Source organism: Mus pahari, chromosome 6, assembly GCF_900095145.1.
Source record: "Mus pahari chromosome 6, PAHARI_EIJ_v1.1, whole genome shotgun sequence".
NCBI classification, from domain to species: domain Eukaryota; kingdom Metazoa; phylum Chordata; class Mammalia; order Rodentia; family Muridae; genus Mus; species Mus pahari.
Window position 1 is genome coordinate 100,290,527 of NC_034595.1, and position 22,599 is coordinate 100,313,125.

General features: G+C 47.5%; 1 protein-coding gene across 2 annotated transcripts in view; it reads right to left on the minus strand.

Moving 5' to 3' along the window:
• Positions 1-6: 6 nt before the first annotated feature.
• The window catches only part of Ube4b (ubiquitination factor E4B), a 91,639-nt gene continuing 69,046 nt past the window's right edge, over positions 7-22,599 (minus strand). For both annotated transcript variants that reach the window (XM_021199526.2, XM_029539503.1), the window contains 10 exons: positions 21,762-21,889; positions 20,919-21,017; positions 17,798-18,033; positions 14,335-14,461; positions 12,681-12,825; positions 7,673-7,807; positions 5,472-5,663; positions 2,160-2,334; positions 927-1,073; positions 7-453 (listed from right to left, as the gene is read on the minus strand). In XM_021199526.2, the coding sequence (XP_021055185.1) occupies positions 392-453; positions 927-1,073; positions 2,160-2,334; positions 5,472-5,663; positions 7,673-7,807; positions 12,681-12,825; positions 14,335-14,461; positions 17,798-18,033; positions 20,919-21,017; positions 21,762-21,889 (1,446 nt within the window). In that variant the 3' untranslated portion in view covers positions 7-391. The remainder of the gene's footprint in view (positions 454-926; positions 1,074-2,159; positions 2,335-5,471; positions 5,664-7,672; positions 7,808-12,680; positions 12,826-14,334; positions 14,462-17,797; positions 18,034-20,918; positions 21,018-21,761; positions 21,890-22,599) is intronic.

Genomic DNA, 22,599 nt, shown 5'->3' on the forward strand with positions numbered 1-22,599 from the left:
AAAAAAAAAAAAAAAAAAAAAAAAAAAAAAAAAAAAAAAAAAAAAAAAAAAAAAAACCAAAAAAACAAAAAATGTAAGCTCAGGGGGAGCTGCCCAGACCCACTTGTCACTAAACACTTTCGCTGCCACAGCCCCAGGTAGCGACAGGCGAAGGGTGCGCTTTACTACACGAGCCATCGTAAACTCGTCCCTCAAGCTTTGACTGTTGTCACTTAAATATATGTACAGGAATCCTCTTCTCGTCATCCCCTCAGATCTCCACTGTTTGGTCACAGGATGGGCTCTCAGATCTGGCCACATCTAGTTCCAGGCTGTAGCTGCAGCCTCAGGCAGATGCCGCCTTGGCCTGGCTGGCTGGCGTGGTGGCTTCCAGCTGAGGAGTGATGGGGCCTTAGTGGTCACTGCTCTGCTTCTCTCTCATCCAGGCCTGAATCTGCTCCTTTAGCTCTGGCACTGAGGGAGAAAGCACAGGGGATTAAGGGCCCAGGTGACAGGATCTTCCACTTGCAGTTCTGTCTAAGTGGACAGAAAGTCTACAGAGTTCATTCCCTAAGGGCACGGAGGACTGCAGAAGGAACAGCCATGAACAGGAAAACATTTACAGCCAAAGTGAGCTGAGTGCTCTGTGCCTTTTGGGTACTTCCTGGATCCAATGTCCCTCTTCCTGGTGGTGGTGCTGGGGACTGAGTCTGGGAATGTACACAGTAGGGCAAGGGCTCTGTGCAGGCCCAGCCATCTTTTCTTTTTTGTTTGAGACAGTGTTGCAACTACACTGGCTAGACTTGCCATGAACAGGCTATTCCCTTCTGCTTCCTCCACCCCAGTAGCTGGGATTACAGGCCTCCAGGCATCGGCCTGCTCTCAATCTCCCTCAGGGTCTAGCTGCACTCCCTGGCCCCGCTCCCAAGGCAAGCTGGGCCTCCTACCTGGTTCCAGCATGCTCTCAGTCAGCATCTGGCGGTTGAAGGGGTCGGTGGGGGAGTTGAGCAGATGCCGCAGGATGATAGAACGGTCCATGATGGTACCAGAGGGCAGTCTCACGGGATCAGTCATCAGGGTGTCCATCAGAGGGTCTGTGGAGACAGCAGAATACACTAACCCTGAAGAACAAAAGCAGATGGTTCCTACCAACGACAGTCTCGGGGAGAGCTGTGGGGTAAGCAGCCCCTCAAGCCCCTCAGTAAAGGAAGGCAGCAAATAATGAAGGCAGATGAAGGCCTTGCCCTGCCTTCTGTCACTGCTGCTGGGAGGAGAAAAGAGCAAAGACAGACAGCCAGGCAACAGGCCCAGGGCCGAACCCTTTGCCTTGGAATCCAGACTCCTTCCTGATAATGGCAGAACTGCCTTTAAAGCGTTCCTGGGCATCTGATGAAACCACACTGGGGATGGTTAACGTAGGATGGACACTGTCACTGTCCTCAGACACACCAGAAGAGGGCGCTGGATTCCATTACGGATGCTTGTGAGCCACCATGTGGGTGCTGGGAATTGAACTCAGGACTTATGGATGAGCAGTCAGTGCTTTTAACTGATGAGCCATCTCTCCAGCCTTGGATGTTCAATATTTTAATCTACAATATTCACTACAATTTGTACACATAATTTTAGACAACTCTCAAGAATCAGCTATAGCATCACACAATCAAGAAACACAGACGGCTACACAGAGAAACCCTGTCTCAAAAAAACCAAACCAAACCAAACAAACAAAAAAAAACAAGAAACACAGACGGTGGCCGCCCTGTGGTGGTCTGGGTGAGAATGACTCCCCAGTTAACAGACCAGTTTCAAAAGGGTTAGGAGGTGTGGTCTTGTTGGAATGGGTGTGGCCTTGATGGAGATTTGTCACTGGGAGTGGACTTTGAGGTTTCAAACCCCACACCAAGCCTACTTGCACTCTCTCTGGAAGCTTGCCTCCCTGCCTGGGAATCTGCACGTGAGCTCTCAGCTCTACGCCTGCCTGCCTACCTGTCGCCATGCTCCCTGCTATCCTGATCGTGCATTCACCCTCTGAAACTGTAAGCAAGCTTCCAATTAAATGCTTTCTCTTAAAGGGTTGCCTTGATCGTGGGATAGCTTTACAGGAATGAAACAGTGACCAAGACAGCCCTCTTAATGTCACACACTCCAAGTTACCCTGCATGAACATGTGGACTTGCCTCTGAACTCGTCCGGGGCATCGCTGTAGTCTATTTCTGCCCGCGCATTCTTTGCCACAATTTCCTCCACTTTCTCTGCAAGAAGCTTAAACTTCTCTATTGCGATGGTGGATTTGATTCCTGCCTTCCGCATCTTTGAAATGACTTCTTCAAACAGTTCCTTGCTGTAGGATCGCTGCACACAAGGAAAGGTCACGTGAGATTACACTTGAGAAGAAAATGCATCAGAAATGGCCAAGTGCAGTCTGTGTGATCCTTCGCTCCTAACGGCTGTAATCATACATTCTGTATTCCCATCTTCTCCTCTACACTGTACCATGTGCAAGGGTGCACTGGATACAGTTACAGACGCTCAGAGACAGAATCACATGTGCCAAGGTCATCTGTGGAGAAAGCTGCAGGACCCAGGAAAGCAGGAAGTTTTTAACTTTAGGAGTTAGCAAGCATTTGTTATAAAATTTAGCCACTAAAAAGAGAAAAAGATTGAGGTTATTTCAGTTTGTGTCGACCACTGTTCCCTGGGAGCCCATGAGAGAAGATAAATTCTGCTTTTCTTACATAATGGTGAGCACAGCTGCAAACCAAGCACAGGTCACTGGCCCATTACTGTCTGTACTTAGAGGGGAGCTTTGCTCTAGGCACCGCTGGTTCCCTAGGCTCACGTGAGTGGGCATGGTGGCCATCACATGGTGGCTGTCACACGTGTACTCCTTCCTTCCCTCCTAGCGCAGGCTACACGGTGAGGCCATACTCAACAGATCACATTAAGCCCAATCACCAGGCAACAGCTGAGCATCGTCACTCACTGATTCCAACACTTCCTAATGCCACATTTCCCACAGCACTGAACCCCTCCTATAAGCAGGTGATTGATATCATTTGTAGAAGTGAGAACAGTTGACAACATACCTAGACAAACCTAGACACAAATTCAGGTCCAATTACCTCCCAGTCAGGCAGTCTTTTTTTTTTTTTTTGGTTTTTCGAGACAGGGTTTCTCTGTATAGCCCTGGCTGTCCCGGAACTCACTCTGTAGACCAGCCTGGCCTCGAACTCAGAAATCCACCTGCCTCTGCCTCCCAAGTGCTGGGATTAAAGGCATTCGCCACCATGCCCAGCCAGGCAGTCTTTTTTTATTTTCTTCTTTTTTTTTTTGTTTTAAAGATTTATTTATTTATTATATGTAAGTACACTGTAGCTGTTTTCAGACACTCCAGAAGAGGGTATTAGATCTCATTATGGATGGTTGTGAGCCACCATGTTGCTGGGGTTTGAACTCAGGTCATTCAGAAGAGCAGTCAGTGCTCTTACCTGCTGAGCCGTATCTCCAGCCCCCAGTCATGTAGTCTTATGTAAATCCCTAACCTGCCCAAACTAGATTATGCAGGTGTGACATGGACAGTGACTTACCTCTGAGAGATCTACAGTGTAACAATCACCAACCCCACAAAAGACACAAGCATGCATGTTTCAAAGTGCCTACTTGCTGACTTAGGACATGATACAAAGAGAGTGGGTCCCCTGAGGCCCTGGGACACAAGCACAGTCTCTAATCACACCAGGCAACCACAGAACGAAAACCAAAACCAAGCCACACCATCAAGTAAACAAAGGTCCATGAATTTGCTCAAGTGAAGACTCCACCTTCAAACGCCTACTTTCCCTCTCTGGCCTGTGAGGCTGCACACGAGATTTGGTGATGGCACAAGGAGGAGCTGGATGCCAGATGTCCCCCTCCACTCCCCAATGTAAGAGCAAGGGCCGGTGACAGGGCCTGCAGGGGCTTCTGCTTCACTGTGGGGCCTCTGCTGAGCGTGGTGCTCATCTTGTGACCTTGTGAGCAGGATCCACACAGACTCATCTCTTTCCAGCAGTGGGTTAAACTCCTTAATCCATCTGCCTTCTTTCTTTTTAATGAGAGACGATCTCAGTATGGAGCCCTGGTTGGCTTGGAACCTTTTATATAGACCAGGCTGGTACTGAATTCAAAAGTTTGCCTGTCCCTGCCTCCCGAGTCTTACATTTTAAAGCTTCCATTTCTAAATAACCACATAGGCCTGCTTCCTCTGCATATCCACCCTTCCCTCCCCTGTCCACACCTGGAACCCCAACTCTGGGGAGGCAACCAGCTACACAGCGAGACAGCGTCCCAAGCGTCCCAAACAGTAAGAAACAAGAAGCACCGACACATGAATAAGTGTGCAATAAAGCTGTAGTTAAAAAGGCAGTGTATGGTCAACACACACCTGCGATTCTAGCACTTGGGAGGCTGACATTGGAGGATCCTGGGTTCAAGGCCAGCCTGTCTCAAAAAACCAAACCAACCAAACCAAAACCAAAAAAACCCTAAGAAAACAGGAGTATATATACAACTCTTGTGTTTTAACATTACTCCTTTGAATTAGCTATAGGCAGTGACCTTTTGAGAGTTCTGAGGATGGGTAACATATGTTGTGCATACAGAGTGAGTGACATGGGAAGCAATATACCACATTCTGAACATTTAGGTAGAGGGTGAGAATATGGGTACAGGGTTAGACCCTGGGAAGAAAACAGACGCTACCAGAAGCGTCTGGTGGGAAGGAACCCTTCCTGTTTCTCTGTAAAAGTCTTTGGCTGGACTAAGGGTTGAGCCTAGAACTTTGCACGTCCAGGTGCTCTACCGGTGAACTACACTCCCAGCTCAATTCTGTTTTTATGGATGGTCTCAGTTTAGTCCAGGTTAGCCTTGAACTTGTGACCAACCTGTTTCCAGTCTCCTGAGTATTTGGGATACAGGCTTGTGCCACCAGGACAGTCAACAGGATCCCCTTCTGTGACATCACAGAGGGAAGGCCTGTACTGGAGGCTGTGTGAACATGAGCTGACCTGATCCCCAAAGCTCTTCGATGAAGGAGAAGAGGCAGGTGTTGGCTTGGAGGCCATGTATTCATGGCAGCTGGCAAGCAGGGCACTTGGGAAGACCTGCATTTCCTGACACTGCAGAGTTTGGAAATAGAACCTATGTGGGGGTGTGAGGGATTAGGGGACCAGCTCTGCTCTTTACTCCTAAGGAAGCATCAGTTCATCTCCTGGACCAGATGTGGTCCTCTGCTTCATGTCACTGCATTAACAACTTCTGAAAAAGAGACTTTAAAATTCCTGCTTTTACTTCCTTTGAGGTGTGGAGAACTTACACACACACACAGTGGAGGGGGTTGGGGGAGACAACACACATACACACAAGGTTTGCTGTGAAGGTGCAGACCACAGATGCCAACCACACGGCTCAGAGCCAGGCCTCCTGATGAGATGGGCCTCCTCCGTGCTCACCTGGTCATCGGCGATGGCTTTAGCAAAGCGAGCACAGTCCAGCTGTAAATAAATATCCGTCAGTTGGTCCAACAGCTTCTTTGGCTCAAAACCATACTTCTCTGGGTTTTCAACTTTCAGGTCCCGGCACTTGGGTCCGCAGAGCTGCTGCAGGTTAAAGTTCAGCATGGCTGCTAATCGGGGACCAAGCTCCTAGGAAATGAAGGATAACAGGACGGTCAAGGCCCAGAAGCTCCCACCGGAGTGGAGGCCTGGGAATAGGCTGTTCAGTCTTCAAAGCACCCCTGAATTGTGCTGAGCTGTAGCACAAGCTAAAGAAAGCATTGGAATCAAACATTTTCCCCACCATTGATCTGAAAACTCCTACAATGGAGCTGTCTGAGTGAATCGAGATGAATGCCCACAGAAGTCTTCTGGAAAGAGACTTTCTCTTAGAATATCACTCCAAAGTCACAGAGAAGCAGGGAGAGGACAGAGGCCCTCGCTGTCCTGTCACTGCGGCTGGGAAGCCTCACATTTCCCCATAAACTTCTCAAGTCCCCAACAGTCAAGCACATGTTGTTCTAATCTACTTACTGAAGAGAGAGAAGACGGTGACATTTGTTAACATCGTAAGTCTTGTTACTGTGATGAATTAAACTGACAGGATATTAAGAACAAATAGCCCTCAAGAGTCGGTAGGCCAACAGTACACCCTACAGCTGGGACAGACATGGCTTCTGAGCTCAGAGACAGCTGCTGTAAACCAGACATTAAATACTGACCACCCAAAAGATTCCTTAACTAATGAGGTCCTCATGCAGTGACTGGGTTCATACAAATCTCACCAGCTTCCTGTGGTAGAAATCATGGTTTTAGCCCAGCGTTGGAAAGCTGGGGACTGAAAAAGTGCTTAAGTGAGCCAAGGAAGGAGGGCAGAAATGCAGGCGGGCTGAAGAGATGACTTGGCTTTTAAGGAAACTTGCTTCTCTTCCAGAGGACACACGCTCTGGTTCCCAGCACCAACATCAGCGAGCTCCTAAGAGTGGGTAATTCCGGCTCCAGGGAGTCTTAACGCCCTCTTTTGACCACCAAAGGCGCTGGCAAACACAGCATACACCGTCCCCAACACACCCACACACGAGGACAAAACACTATGTATAGTCAATTCCAGTCAGACTTCCTTCTGTAAATAAAGTTTTATTTGAATGTGGTCATTCTTTTGGAAAAGCAGTCTTGTCCATGCCCAGACTATCACAGGAGCACAGCTGAGAAGTTGCCTAAGACACAGTCTCCAACATCTTTAACCGACTTATCTCTAGCCTTTGGAGGAAATGACAGTAAATCCCTTTTACACATCCTCAAGGGAGCAGGAATGTGGACGGTGAGCTGCTTCCCACTTGCTTCTGCTGCTATGCTGACATCTGCTTATCAAGAAACAGGAAAAGGCCCAGATCTCAAGCTATAGACAGGCCCCTGTGTGACAGTGCCTCTGCTGGAGGCAACACAGTGACTCCTGTCGCAGAGCAATGAGGAAGCACAGAGAACCAGAGGAATCACAGTAAAGTTACCCCCACTCCAAAAGTAAAGCTGCACACGTGCAAACAGATGCAGATGGACCTCGGCTCCCCGCGCAGTGCTACCCCATAGGGTACCTCACAGGTACTCCTTACTGGGGTGGGGTCCCCATTACACTGCTCACTCTCAATCTCGGAACAGGACTGGGCCTGGAGTTTCAGCAATCAGGTCATAGTGAGCCTCAGTCATAGTTCCCAGGAGCCCTTGGCTCCCTCAATGCTGCTACAAAGCTCTTTTAAAAGCAGCAAGCATCTTTTACCTATTATTCTACTTAATGTCCTCCAAATCATAATTTGTTACCTTATACTTTTCTGATATAGAAAACAGAGAATTCGGTAACAATGAAATTGTGTCACAAATCCTGATCCAAATGTGCTGTGTAATCAGAAAAGAACAATCTTGAAGTGAGCATTTTAGAGTATATGTTAAGGGGCTTCACTTCAGTCCTATAGAGTACCAGGTGATGTGGACCAATAGATGTAACTGGGAACAAAATTAGAATTTCACTCACTGGTTGCTGTAGTTATAAGTCCTGTACCCAGCACCTTAAAGATCACACAAGCACCTCAGTTTCTACTCACTGGCCTCAGGAACGGCTTCTGGACTTGCTTAAAGATCACACAAGCACCCCAGTTTCTACTCACTGGCCTCAGGAACGGCTTCTGGACTTGCTTGGTGAGGAGATGGAACATATCCACGGTTTCAGTTGCCAGGGCAAGGTAAGAACGGGAAACACGCTCGTCCTGAGCAAGCTGAGACTGCCGGGCCTGCTGCTGATCCTGGGAAACATTAAACAGTTGCCAAGGAATCTCAGTACCAGCCAGTCAGTCAGAATACTTGGCCACGTGTGAGGGAGAAACATGGCCGGCTTACAGCTGCAGAGGGTGACAGGCCAGTGCACTCTGAAACAGAGGTAACGGCCACACCAGCACACTGATCACACAGCCCATGCTTGCTCCTTCCAGGATGGGTCCTCTGATGGCCTTGATACCTTTGGGTTACACCCAGTCCTGGCCCATGCTAAACACAGGCTCTACCACTGAGCCCATTGCTGATCTCTCTGAGCATCAGTGTTCGCAACCATAACAGGCACCATTAGTTCCTGGGAGGATGAGTTAGACCAGTCATTCTCAACCTTCCCAGTGTTGTGCCCCCCCCTTTAATACAGCTCCTCATGTGTGGTGCCCCAACCATAACATTATTTTCATTGTATTTCCTTTTTTTTTTAATCTTTTTTTTTTAAAGATTTATTTATTATTATATCTAAGTACACTGTAGCTGTCTTCAAATGCACCAGAAGAGGGCGTCAGATCTCATTACGGATGGTTGTGAGCCACCATGTGGTTGCTGGGATTTGAACTCAGGACCTTCAGAAGAGCAGTCGGTGCTCTTAACCACTGAGCCATCTCTCCAGCCCTCATTGTTATTTCTTAACTGTAATTTTGCTATTGTTATGCATGCAGGTATGCATGTCAAGGCCAGAGGACAACCTTGGGTCTTGTTCTTCGGTCCTCCCACCCCAAACTTTTTTTTTCCCCTTTTTTACAGTTTCTCTCACCAGCCTGGAACATGCCAAGTAGACATGGCTAACTGGCCAGCAAGCCTGAAGGCTCACGGTCACCACCACCTCAGCAGTGGGATTACAACTGGGTGCCATCACGCCTGGCTTCAGCCCCCACCCCAGGGGAAGGGCAAACAGCTGGAATGGCAGCTACAGCCCAGTAAGTACCCTCTGGGCTGCTGTTGCAACCCGTGCCTGGCGGAGACTCTGCAGCAGGCTGGTGAACTGCCCCCTTCTCCAGGGTCAAGAATGAGCCTATTGAGAGGAAGCTGCACCAGGAAGGACACAGGAACAGCCAGGCCTCAATGGCCTCAGTGTAATTTTGAGTGTCCCATCCTTCCTTTGCAGATATTATGTAGGCTTAGTCTAGAGGCAAGACAGACAGACAGGGAATATTAAGGGGACACGGAAAGAGAAAAAGAAAAGAAGTTGTATTCTGGAACCAGCCTGAAACTTCAATACAACTGATCAAACGAAATTTCCTATAGACACTAGTGCTCTGGACAAAAGACATCTCAAAAATATTAGAACAACAAACTGTTCTTGCTTAGGGTCAGAGTGTGGGCTGCCTTGAGTTAAACTGTGTTCACAGCTTCTCTCACCCTTACATTTAAGCAGTGAACCTCATAAAATCACGTTAAAATTACATTTACACAATAAAATTATTTTAGGATAAGAAATAAGCAAACCTTGTACATGTGTGCACGCATGTATATACATACGTCTTATCTTTCATGTGTATGAGTGTTTTGCCTATGTATGTTAGCATACCATGTGCGTGCCTGGTACCCAAGGAGGTCACAGAGGGCCGTCAGATCTCCTGGGGCTGGGATGCAGCTGCTGGGAAATAAACCTGAGTCCTCTCTCCAGCCCTTTATTCATATATTTTATTTCAATTTTAAATACTAAACTTTATTCCTTGCAAATTATAGCACTGAATTTAAGCCACAGAAATGCACACCCAGACACACACATGAAATCTCCATTTTGAAGTATCTAAGATTAACGGCCAGGCTCACAGCTGAAAATAGAAAATCACCTAAGAGAGCCCTCTCTCCAAATGTCTGTGCTCAGATCTAAAGGATGCAGGATAAAGGATGCAGACAACACCCTTATCTTAATACCTCACTCACTTTGCTCTTGGATGGCTGGTCTTGAATTCTTCCCTTCATAGTAAGTAGCCAAGGCTCTGGCTCCTCTCCCCCCAGCACAGGTATCTTAGTGGGAAGAGACCACCTCAGGGTGCTGGAGGCTATGCTGAGCTGTCTCTCCCCTCTATGGTATGTCCTTAGGCATGGGACTGAAACACAGCAATGGCTCAGAGAGACTCCCAACTCTGTTGGAGACTTTACAAAGTATCACACCCCTTGAATAGACACACAGAAAGGCTGACAGGGAATTGGGGAGGCTTTGGGGAGAGAAGAGTAAGGTCAAGAATGATGTTGGGGTCAGCAAGCCCCAGCCAGGTTTTCAGTCTGGGTAAACAGCACTGTGGGAAGAGGGGCAGTGAATGCAAAGAGGAAGTAGAAAAGGCCAGTGTGGGGGCTGGTGAGATGGCTCAGTGGGTAAGAACTCCCGACTGCTCTTCCGAAGGTCCAGAGTTCAAATCTCAGCAACCACATGGTGGCTCATAACCATCCGTAACAAGATCTGATGCCCTCTTCTGGAGTGTCTGAGGACACCTACAGTGTACTTACATATAATAAATAAATAAATCTTAAAAAGAAAAAAAAAAAAGGCAAGTGTGGGAGTAGCTGGAGGGGGGAGTAGCTGAAGGGGGCAAATGGAGGGGAGTAGCTGGAAGGGAAGTAGACTGAGGGGGTCAGGGGGTCAGGAGCTAAGGGCAGAAAATTGCACAAGCCCGCTAGGATGCCAAGCCTTTGTGTGAGAAGGGGCACCCCTTGGCTATGTGCACTGTTGAGGGTGGAGGCTGGGACGCCAAGAGTGTGCTCCTGCAACAATGAGGGTAATGCAGAATGGTGACCTGGAAGGAGAAGGAAGAGGCCCCACACTCCTCCTAACCTTCCTGCCTCCACATCCTAAGTACTGCCATTCCAGGGTCACAACCACATCCTGTTGATAAGGTACTGGGGACTGAACCCAGAGCTTCAAGCATGCTGGGCAAGCGCCCCACCACTGAACTAAAGCTGGAGATAAAAGACCGTCTAGATGGGGGAAGGGGCATAGACTAATCATGGGCAACCAGGGTAGAATGAAGCTGCCATTGATTAAGGTCATTGTGACTCAGAGAGGAGACTTAAAGGACAATGAGAACAAGTCAGGACTGAGGCAATTAGGGGACAGCCAAAGCAAAGCAGGCCACACTGCTCAGGCCTGCAGGCAGGAGCGCTCTAAGCAGACAGCCATATTTTGCAGTCTTTAAAATACAGATATTTAAAGCCCTGGAAAAGATGAGATCACCTGGCAGTGACTTCAAGCAGAGGCATCAGAGAGTGTTTGGCTGTGTGAGGAGCAGGGTTGGGGGTTGGGAGTGAGAATGATGGAGATAGGACAGACTGACACACATTGCTGGTGTTAAATGAACAACAGTTTCTTACAGAGATATGCTTCAGCACCCTGCTAGTGCCCTACTGAGGGCAGGGGCGGGGCATACTTAGAAGCAGAGGACTGAGCTCTGGAGCTACCATTGCTCTGAGGCTGGGGGACAGATGAGGAAGTGAAAGGCAGTCAGGAACCTCAGGGTCAAGGGTCAAGGGTCAAGGAAAAGCTGTCTGTGAACAGACCTTAGAGACAACTTGTGCTTTAAAAAAAAAAAATCCATTAAGGGAAGAATCAATAGTATTTGTCTCAAGTAAATGGCCTGATGGTGACAGAGAATGGGCTTCAGGCCCAGAGATCAACTTCTAGGAGATTAGCTGGTCTAAATAACACAGGAGGGAGAAGAGGTGGGGCAGGGGTGGGGGCGGGGAAGGGGAAGGGGGCAGGAGTAGAGGCAGAGTGAGGTGGGGCTGCATGGGACACTGGCCATTTCTGGATAGGAGGTCTAACATATTAAGGATGGTTGAAGACTTTTTAGAAATGAACCCAGGGTCCGGACGAGAGACAGTTGGAGAACCACAGGACCCAGTGGAAAACCACCATTATCTCAACAGCGGCAAAGGCAAGGGTTTGGGGCCACAGCTACAGGGAGAGCCAGGAGTTCATGGACCCCCCAGGCAGAATGCTGTGGAAGGAGCAAGATGTGAAATTCTTATCACAGCTGCAGGAATACCTGTGATGAGACACCCCTCCCCCAACCAAGCTATGGTCCACACACTTTTAACTCCAATCAGAAGGCAGAGGCAAGTGGAGCTCTGTGAATTCCAGGGGAACCAGTGTCACATAGGGGTGAAAAAGTTCTCTTAAATGTTCAGTGTCCTATAGTGAAGATGTTTTTAACTCAACAACAGGACTTCAACACTGCCTCACAGTGAGCTCGGCACCACCCGCCTTCCCACCAGGGTCTCCCCATGGGGGCAGGACCCTGTGGAAAGTTGCTTTGATTCTGAACTAACCCAAGCCCACTATGTCATTCCCGGGAGTTGTCAGGACACCCCAGGTTACCAAGAACCATGTGTGTGTACATGAGTGAGATTATTGTGTGAAGGAGTCCCATGAGGCCAGAGGCATCAGACCATTAGAGCTGATTCACAGGCAGCTGTGAGCTGCCCGCTGTTGGTGCTGGGAACTGAAGTTGGGACTCCTGGAAGAACAGTGAAGTGCTCTCAACCGATGAGACTGGTTTTGACAATGAGAATCTGGCTTTGAGGGGAGGCCTGATAGCCAGTCTTAGTAAAATAAGGAACATTCTTGCCTGAAACTCTCAAGCAGAGAGTGAACTTTTCTTCCCGGGGGTTTGGGGCACTACTGGGACCATAAGCATGCTATGGAAGCACTCTATCACTGAACCACGCCTTAGCTTCAGATAAAAAGCTTTAAGAAGCATCATCTCTTCCTATCTCAAACCTGAAATGTTACTTTACAGACACCTACAGGTAGGAAAGGGCCCAGCAGAAAGTCAGACCTAGTGTCGTCCCCACCCCCACCCCCCGCCAGTCTGGAGCACGCACAGGCGCAGAGGCAGTCCTCACCCGAGGCAGCTGGTCCCACTGTTCTTTGTTCTTCATCTCTTCTTGCACTTCATGGATCCGCTTCAGAGACTCCAGGCTTTCATCCAATAAAAAGGTTGTGTCATTTATCAGCATATTGATATACCGAACGAACTGCTTTCCCGAACTGAAAGGGCAACAAGACAGTGTGTGGTGAACACCTGGCTGGCACCGAGAGAGAATGTGAGCCTCCCCAGGTACCAACCAGACTCCCCGTGGCACTGCAAATCCTGTTGCAGATGACATAGCTGGAGTTTAAGGACTGCCAATCAACTCCCTCCTTAGATTTCGTTACTCCCTCGGTGGTGGTTTTGTTTTGAGAAAGGTCTTCCTCCTACCCCAGGCTGATATCTGAACTACTCTCCTGCATCAGCATCATGGCGGGTGCTGGGATGACAGACAGGTGCCACCGAGCTCAGCCTCACTGCTCTTCCCATTCACTGTGACAAGCTCACTTGAGTGGCAACTGGACCAGCACTGTGTGGCTGGTAGGAGCCAGCAGATACATAGTCCACAATTTCCTGAGCTGATTTCCTTGGCAGTTTATACTTGGCAACTATTTACATAGTTACACTGTGAAAAAGTAGCAAATGCTGAACTCCTTCCTGCTGGAGAGGTTCACTGTACAAAGCTGTGTGGTTTTAAGTAGAGGAAACCCTCTTCCAGGCTGGAAAAGGACCAGCACGGAGAATTACCCAAACACGGGATGGAGGTTACTGACAAAGTTGCCCCTTTCACAAAGAAGGTACGTGGAGAAAAATTAGTCCTACAATATCAATAAAGGAAGACAGGAACTCACATTATAGACCCAAAGCTTCAAGTCTAAGGGGACCCTGCTGAGAGCAGTAATGAAGGCACTTACTGGTGAACTGTGAACTTCTGAAACTGATAGAGAATTGGCAAAAAGAGAAGGCCCAGTGTCCCCAGCAGGTGTACCTAGGGGTGGAAAGTCCATGCTGGGAAGAGAGGGGAACATGAACACGAACAGAAGGCCTCAGACTCAGGAATGTGGGACACCAGGACTTCCATTTTCAAAAAGCAGTGTGGACAGATGCAGCTCACGTTGTCAGCAATTCCGACTACTAACTGAATTAACACAGGACAGCTAGCCTGATGAAAGATCTGGTATGCGATGGGACTAAACATCCTTTGGTGGATAAAGCAAGGGTTCAATGTTCATCTTTCTTAAGGACTCTCAAGTAATCTACAGTGGCTACTGACCAGGCCTACACAGGCCCTGCAGTGTCAAGCTTGCACATGGAGAGTTACTAACTTGGCTTGGCACACAAGCACAGCCAATGAATTAAGTGGCCACCTTAACCCAAGTGCTTCTTAACATTTCTGAGTCAGTCAGATGACTGCATTTAATAGGATAGAATTCAGAGAAAACCCAAAAATCACTTCACATAAATATTTTTCCAGAACATTCTGCCATGTAAGCCACTCCCAGTGTCAACAACTCTAAAGTAAGCAGACAATCACGTAGGTGTCCACGCTGAGCAGTGTCTTGTGGTTACGTGAGAGGGATGGGAACAGAAAGCAACCACAGGGAGCCGCTGGGCAGGCTTTCAGCAGCCTCCCCTCCCAGCGGTGCTCTGCCGGAGAGCAAGCTGTGCCATCAGGACTCAATACTCACTTGAACTCCTCCATGAAGGTGCCATGGTGAGCTATATTTTGCCAAAGGCTTTTAAAAATGGTGCTAATGTGATAGCGAATTGTGAACTTGTCATAGAACTCGCTGGTGGCTCCAGTATGCTCGACATCTAAGGAGGAAAGATAAAGGGACTCAGACACACATCCTCTCTGACCTTCCAGATGCAGTGACAGAGCAGGACAACTGAGCTCCATTTCCTGCCCCTCCCCAACCACCCTCTGACTGCTCCGAATACCCCACACCTCCTCCCCACCCACCCCACCTGACCTCTAAACTCCCTGGGGCCTCTAGTCTCTTTAGAGTTAGATGCTTCATCTCTGGATGAACACAGACCTGGAAGTCCTCTACTGTATGTGTATTAGGAGTCTCATATCAGCTGGTGTATGCTGTCTGTTTGGTGGTTCAGTGTTTGAGCGATCTCGGGGGATCAGATTAACCAAGTCTGTTGTTTAATAATAAAAGAAAAAGTCTAAAACGTTCCTAGCATGCTAAGACCTGACAGTATTTATGTATACTTGTTAAGATCTGACAGTACGTATGTATACTTGTTAAGCCAACTCTTCTTTGGATGAATTTAGTGTCACTTTACTATATAAAAGCGTGAAGGAAGTGTTAGCAGTGATTCAGCAAAGCTTGCACAGGCCAGCACAGCTAGCTACACTGTCATCTCAGGCCGCCTGCTCTGGGCTGCATCCCGGACACACCCCATGCTAAGCCACTAGTTAGCCCAGTGCCCATCAGTACCCCTCTCCCAACATTTCTGCTTTATTTGCTCCTAAATGTCCTTCAAAATCATATTGCTCAGGTTCCAATTCCCAAGTCCTTAAATGGACCTGACTCTCGCTAATCTCGTAAGCCTTACCCTACCCTATCCTGGACATAGCATGTAGACCAGGCTGGCCTTGATCTGAGAGAGATAGATCCTCCTGACTCAGCCTGCTGACCACGGGGACTAAAGATGTGCGCCACCACGCCCAGCTTGAACAAGGCTTCCTGCTGCCACCTTCCAGGTCCACCTCACTGCCTTTTCTGTCACTCCTCAGCTGAGAGAGATCAACTGATGCTCATGTCTGCATCCATCCCACAGAGCTCTGCCTAGACCACCTTTCATGAAGTAGCCCATTTTCTCTCACATCTACTGCCCCCAACTCTTCCAGCTCTTCCATGTCTGCCTCCATGAGGAATCTTGGGGTCCTCTCATAGTAGGCCCAACACAAATATTGCTAAATTAGAGGTGGAGTCTGCCCTGCCTCCTGCCTCTGTGCAGCCAACCAGCTATGAGGAAGGAGCCTGGAAATAAGTCTTGATTCAGCCATAGCCTTCAGAGCCTCAGGGATTCCTAAGGAAGTCTTCCTTAAGGAAGACAGTTAGGACTCATTTAAAAGCCTCTTATTTTGAAGTCTGATTTTATTTTTGAAACAAGATTGTACATAAGTACCTCCTATGCGCTATGTCCTGAGAGATGCTGGTTGCTGTAGTTGACCTTGGGATATACAACTCTAAGTCCTATCTTGGGCAGCCTATGGAGGGACAGGATCTAGCGGGCAGCTCTTGGTGGGTGCTGGTCAGGCCTGTGGAGACTGTGAAGTTTCAGCAGGGTGAAGAACAGCAGAGTGGCCAGGCACAAGCTAGAGTCCAGCTGCTGAGCACCTGCCACTCACTGGAATTAACCTTCTGCAAGCATCCTGACCTTTCTAAGCTCCAGTTTCCTCACTTAGAAAATGGAGGTATTTATAGCACCCATCTTTTCCACAGCTATTCGGATCAAGTGACCACAAGTGGCAACTATTATTAGGAAAGGTGTCATCTACCCATGACCATGGAGGGGCTCAGGCCAGAGGTCACTGTGATCCATGAAAGAGAGAAAGGGCGGATGATATTATCCACCCACATACTCCTCAGGCACCCCAGTGTGTGCATTCTCATCCTCCCTCCCTCCCTCCCTCCCTCCCTCCCTCCCTCCCCATGAAGCTACAAGTCCACACCACTAACTGAATACTAATTAGATTCAACAAAAAAATCTATTATTTAATATTAATATATACCTCCTGTGGAATGTGGCTATTACTTGGATTTTTCAATAAATTTTTGGGTGGTTGTTTTTGACACAGGGTCTCACTAAGTATTCCTGACTGGCCCAGAACTCTATATAGATCAGGCTGGTCTCCAACCTGCAATGTATACTGAACCATACTGCTCCTGATCTGAATACACACAATGTGGCATTTGTACCTAAATATGCTGAGCTCATCCTGAACATGGCTAGGAGACCATGACCTTCCTTCCCAAAAGGTGTGCCAGTGCACTGGACTGTCTCCAAAGAAAGAATGTTATGAAGATACTCAAGACTGTGAGTGCTTTAGACATAAGAGAGACTAAGATGGAGGGAGAAACTTATCGTATGTAACAAAGTACAGTGACAAAGGGAAAAAGCAGGTAGGCAGATCCCCAGAGCCCCTTAGAAGGTGGGAGAAATGCCTAACCCTGAGCCCAAACAGGCAGTGGGAACACTGGGAATCCTCAAACAGGCCACCCCAGTCAACAGCAACAGGCTGTACTCTCTGTAGAGCTCAGCAAGGTCTACTAAATGCCAGACTCTTGACTGTATGGCCAGAAAGTGACAGATTCTATACAAGATGAGAAGGCAGGGCATATCCCAAGGAACCCACAAACCAGGAACTTCCATTAGCCCAGTATTGTGCCTTTGTTAACGGAGAGATTAACCAGAGAGTTCAAAAGTCAAATTTTGTTAAACAGTCAAAATGTGGAATACAGTCTGACCAGAAAAGGAGCCTCTCTTTCTAGTACATTCTCCATGCCCTGTCATTTCCAAGTGTAACTGAGCACAGCAAACAGTACCTAGCAAATGCCAGGAGCTCAGTGAATGTGGTACACTGATGAACGTGGGAAGACTCTGAGAGAACCCCAGAATGCTCAGCTCCCTGGCTCAGGTGAAGCCCAACCACTTCTGTTATTGCCTTTTTCTTCTTTTCAGAAGCTTACACTAGCCTCAAACTTGCTGTGGCAGTCAAGGATGACCCAGAATGCTTCTAGCAAATTCTCTACTGTTCCTTCTCTTTGAAAAGGCAGCCACAGGATGGTGTTATAGATCAGACTCTGTAAACTCAACAGCAAACGAACCAGGTTAACAACTCAGATGAAAACATCAGCTTGGAATAACAACAACAAACTATAAATCATCAGAAGTCTGCACACGCAGCGGCCAGTGCGAGCTCTCAGAGGCCGGAGAGAAGGCATGCGACAGCCTGTGCTCCGAGCTGAGGCTAGTAAGTGATTTACATAAGCAGATGTTGAAGCCTTGATGGCAGGATTATCTATTTATCTATTTGTGAATCTAGGTCACAGATTTAGATTTAAGTTTGCTCTGAAACAACCTTGTGTCAAGTACATCACCACAGACCACAAGGCACACTCTGAAACCTACCTGTATAGAACTTCATGAGGGAAGGTACCAGCAATTTGGTAGAGAGAGGATGGTTCTCAATCATCTCAAAAAACTTCTGAGTTCTCGGCTGGACAGAGGGGTTGGTCATAAACATGACCTCCACCAGTTTGGCCACTAGGTAAGGGTTTCGGATGTAGTTCTGGTTGCACAGCATCACAACGAGGAACATGACAATGTCCTGAGTACAGGGCTCATAAAGCACCTGAGGAGAATATCTGTAAAGAGGCAAAAACACATGGTGAGCCACCAGAACCTTGGAAAGCTCACTAGGCTGGGAAGGAGACAGGGCACAGCAGAGGGGGGTTACTGGAGTACACAGCAGAGGGGTACTGGAGTGCACAGCAGAGGGGGGTACTGGAGTATTCAGCAGAGGGGGGTACTGGAGTACACAACAGAGGGGGAGTGCTGGAGTGTACAGCAGAGGAGGGGTGCAGGAGTACACAGCAGAGGGGATGCAGGAGTGCACAGCAGAGGGGGTGCAGGAGTACACAGCAGAGGGGGCTACTGGGAGTGCACAGCAGAGGAGGGGTGCTGGAGTGCACAGCAGAGGAGGGCTGCTGGAGTGCGTCTGCATGGTTCAAGACAACGTGCACACTGAAGCCACACAGATTTAAAGCAAACCTGAGTGTTGGCTGCAATGTGTTTTAGAAAGTAAGCAAAGGCCAATCTGAAACTTCACAAAAAGATCTTCACTGTCCCAAAGTGGGGGTTTTGTTTATTTACTTTAAAAGACAGGATCTTTTAAATAGCTTCAACTGGCCTCAGATTCACTATATGCTGGCTGTGAACTTGTTATCATTTGTCTCTACTTCCCAATACTGGTATCATGGGAATGCATGAGCATGCCCAGCTTCACAATGGACAACCTGAATTCCATCTCTAGGACCCAATTGTTAGCAGGACCTCTGGAGCATTCAAGGACCCCATGCACAAACAAATAAATACATGTAATTAAAATATTTTTTGCCAAGCAGTGGTGGCACACACCTTTAATCCCACAACTCAGGAGGTGAAGGGAGATGAATCTCTAGAGTTAGAGGCCAGGCTGGTCTACAGAGTGATGAGTTCGAGGCCAGCCTGGTCTACAGAGAGATGAGTTCCAGGACAGCCAGGGCTACACAGAGAAACCCTGTCTCAAACATCACCCAATCTTTGTAAATGAGTGCTCTCTCTGTATGTATGCCTGCATGCCAGAAGAGGGCATCAGATCCTAGGATATGTGGTTGTGAGCCACCTCGTGATTGCTGGAATTGATCTCCATCTCTCTAGCCACCTGCCCCAATTAAAAAAAAAAAAAGTTCGAATTTTAAGAAAGTAAAATGTTTAAGTGAGAGTTTTTATATTATTGTGCTTAGAATAAACTTTAAAATGTGATTATTTACATTCTCACACTGGGTTTATTCAGCAATTGAACCTTTAATCACCTTTAAATCTCTTGCTATTCCTGCAGCCCTGGGGAGAGCTGGCTCTGACCTGCCTGCTGTGAAGAGGTATGGTCCTGCAGCACCCGGGAGAGGGTCCCCACCACATCAACTTCCTAGCACAGCAGAGCTGGCTCTGGCTGTATGGATGCGGGAGAGCTGAAGGCCAGCAGGCTACCCAATGACTTATATACCATCCACACCCATGTTGGATTTGGCCCACCCCAAAATCTACCTCATCTATGACAGGGCTGGTCCTGCAGATCCAGAGTTGTAGGACCTCCATGACACAGGGCAACAACAGGATATTTGAGAGGAGGCCTGTTAAGGATCCAATACTGATGGTATAGAGGAAGCCAGGGGCCTCGAACCAAGCACAAGTGTTCATTTCAATGAACACTTGCAAGGAATGATGTAAGGACAGAAGTCACACTGTGTGACACACTGTAGCTTCCATGATGAGATGTTTTTATATTTTATTTCTGTCTTCTATTTTCTTTGGAGGGGAGGCTGCAAGGGTGGAGGGAGGATAAGAGGGGATGGAGAAATGAGTGGGACTGGGTGCATGATGTCAAACACAGAAAGAATCAATAAAAAGCTGAGAAAAAAAGCCGGGCGTGGTGGCGCACGCCTTTAATCCCAGCACTCGGGAGGCAGAGGCAGGCGAATTTCTGAGTTCGAGGCCAGCCTGGTCTACAAAGTGAGTTCCAGGACAGCCAGGGCTATACAGAGAAACCCTGTCTCGAAAAAAACCAAAAAAAAAAAAAGCTGAGAAAAAAAATTCTTGCTATTCAAAAATCCACATTACCACTACTGACTGGGTCTGCATGAAGAGAACTTGTCTGTTCTTTTGCTGATTGAGGGAGCGGCTCACTATGTAGACCAGGCTGGCCTGGAACTCACAATGCTCCTGTGTGAGCTTCCAGGTGCTGGGATTACAGGTGTCACCACCATGCTCGGCTGGGGGCAGCTTTTAGGACATAACACAAATTTGCTTTGTATAACTTTGGATGTTGTTTCTGGACTATCCTGCTTTTGCGTTTGAAACCAGATTTCACACACATTCCTCTGCCAACCAGTACCGTTCCCATAAAGCTATGGTGATGAGAACTTACCTCTCACAGTTTCCAACTGAAATGTGAAGGGCTTTGTTTTGTTTTGTTTTGAGAGGCACTGGGGATTGAGTCCAGCGCCCTTCACACGCTGGGCAGCTGACCTGAGGGGTCTCCCTGAGAGGCCAGTGAAGGCTCTAGCCGTGAAATGAGGATTTTAGGAAACAAAAATCCAAACGAAATACCTATCTCCCACCACGTATCAGACAAGATGAAACCAGTTCTTCATGCAGCTTCTCCACTTTTACAAATGGAGACAGTTTTGGTTCAAACACAGCTGTGGGTATTTTTGGTTTTGGACATTTCCTGAGGCATTTCTCCAGAACATGTTCAATTATAAAACACTGCTCAGGTTTCACAGAGACCTTGCCACTGCCTCTGTCCTGGAGATGGTATTGGAATGAGCTGCTGCTGAGCGAATGGAGTTTCCTTCTCCAAGTTTTGAGCAGCATTCAGGTAAACAGTTACACCACTTCCGACTGAAGCGCAGCTGTGTGACCATAACACAGCTCTCAGCACCATGCACATTATATAAGCAGAAGAACATATAGTATGGGAAGTACTTACTGTACAATAAAAAATAAAAATTCAGCAACATCTTCTACATAAAACTCAGGCAATGCTGCAAATACCTTGGGGACTTCTGAATTCAAAGGCAGTGTTACGCTGTAGAGAAGAAAAAAACCCACAACTTACAAATGATATTATGGTACATTGATTACCAGGGGTGTTGTACTTCCAAATACCCCATTTGGAAACAGCAGCCCTTACTGTGTAACACACCTGTGTAAAAAGTACCCGGGAAATAACTGTGAGCTTCGGTGTGCAGAAAGGACGAGGGAGACCTGGGTGCTTTGGTAAGTGTTCGCCTCATCTCCTTTCTTGCCAGACTTAAGGCAGTAGTTAAAATGGGAAAGAAACGTATTTAGTCCTATTTGGTCATTTCAAGTAACTCATACTGAGTGGATAAAGCCAGCATATACTTTATATAAGCTTTCCCTGTCTTTTAGGAACAAAGGCCAACCTCACCAATACCTGTGACCTAGGGGATTCACAATGAACGTAAGAGTCCTGACTTAAACAACAGCAGTGACTGTCAGTGTCCTCGGCTCTCCGAGACTTGGTGCTTAGGAGGTTTAGGAGCCTGTCACCTCTATCACTTTGCTTCCAATTGATAAACTTCCTTTTCTAGCCATCCAATGTTATAGCAAAGTTTTAAAACTGACAGCCACTAAAAACACATGGGGAAATATTAATCTAGCTTCATATGTATTTATGCATAACTATAAAAATTCTCAAGGTAAGGATCTGGATTTAGTTATGACTGAAGAACAATTAAGACAGCCCAGTAGCCACCGTGAAGACAAGGCAGAGCAAAGAGCACACTTACTCAGGATAGAGCACACTTACTCAGGATACGCAGGGTCCAGGATGCGCAGCATCAGCTGAATGAGAAGGCCATAAAAATTCAGACATCTTCTTAGGAAGCTCTCATCAAGTAAGCCAGCGTCAGCACAGGCCTTGCACCGTACCAGTTTCTGTGGAAGAGGATAGGGACCGACCCGCAGATTAGTCCAGTGCCATGGCCCCTGAGCATGAGTAGGCAGCGAGGGGCCAGGAGATGAGAAGTCTAGGTTCTGTAGCTCTGCCTAGCCTCGGGATGCTGGTGGTTGTGTCAGGGTCTTTCTGGTTTCAGAATACAGACAACAGGAAGATAGGCCATGCAAACCACTAAGCAGAGAGGCCAGCAGTCAGTGCTGGAGGTCAGTCACTGACACCATCGCTCAGGAACTTGGACAATTAGTGGGAAGAAGCCAAACAAGTTGTATCTGAATTTGAGCTTGTTACAGACCCCTTGAGTCACAACGATGTAATATAAAGGAGGCTACAGATCTGAAAAAAGAGTTCTGGTTACTCTGCATCCTGTCGTTTGGGTAAGACAGGGTTTCATTCTGTAGATCAGGGTGGCCTTAAAAACCATAGCCATACTCTCGTCTTGGCCTGGGTTAGTGTTGGGGTTATAGGTATGAGCCACTATGCCTAGCTCCATTTTCTATCTCAAAAGTAATCTGCACTATTAGCAAACAAAACCCTGAAAATTTAGCTTGTCATGGAAATCCGAGAGAAACTTTTCTCGATAAATCCACTAAAGAACCCATGAGCAGCTAACACAGCTTTATATTCTGAACATAAACACAGAAAATGTATACATGTGTTTCTGTTTTCCTGAGCAAATTTTTTTTTTTTT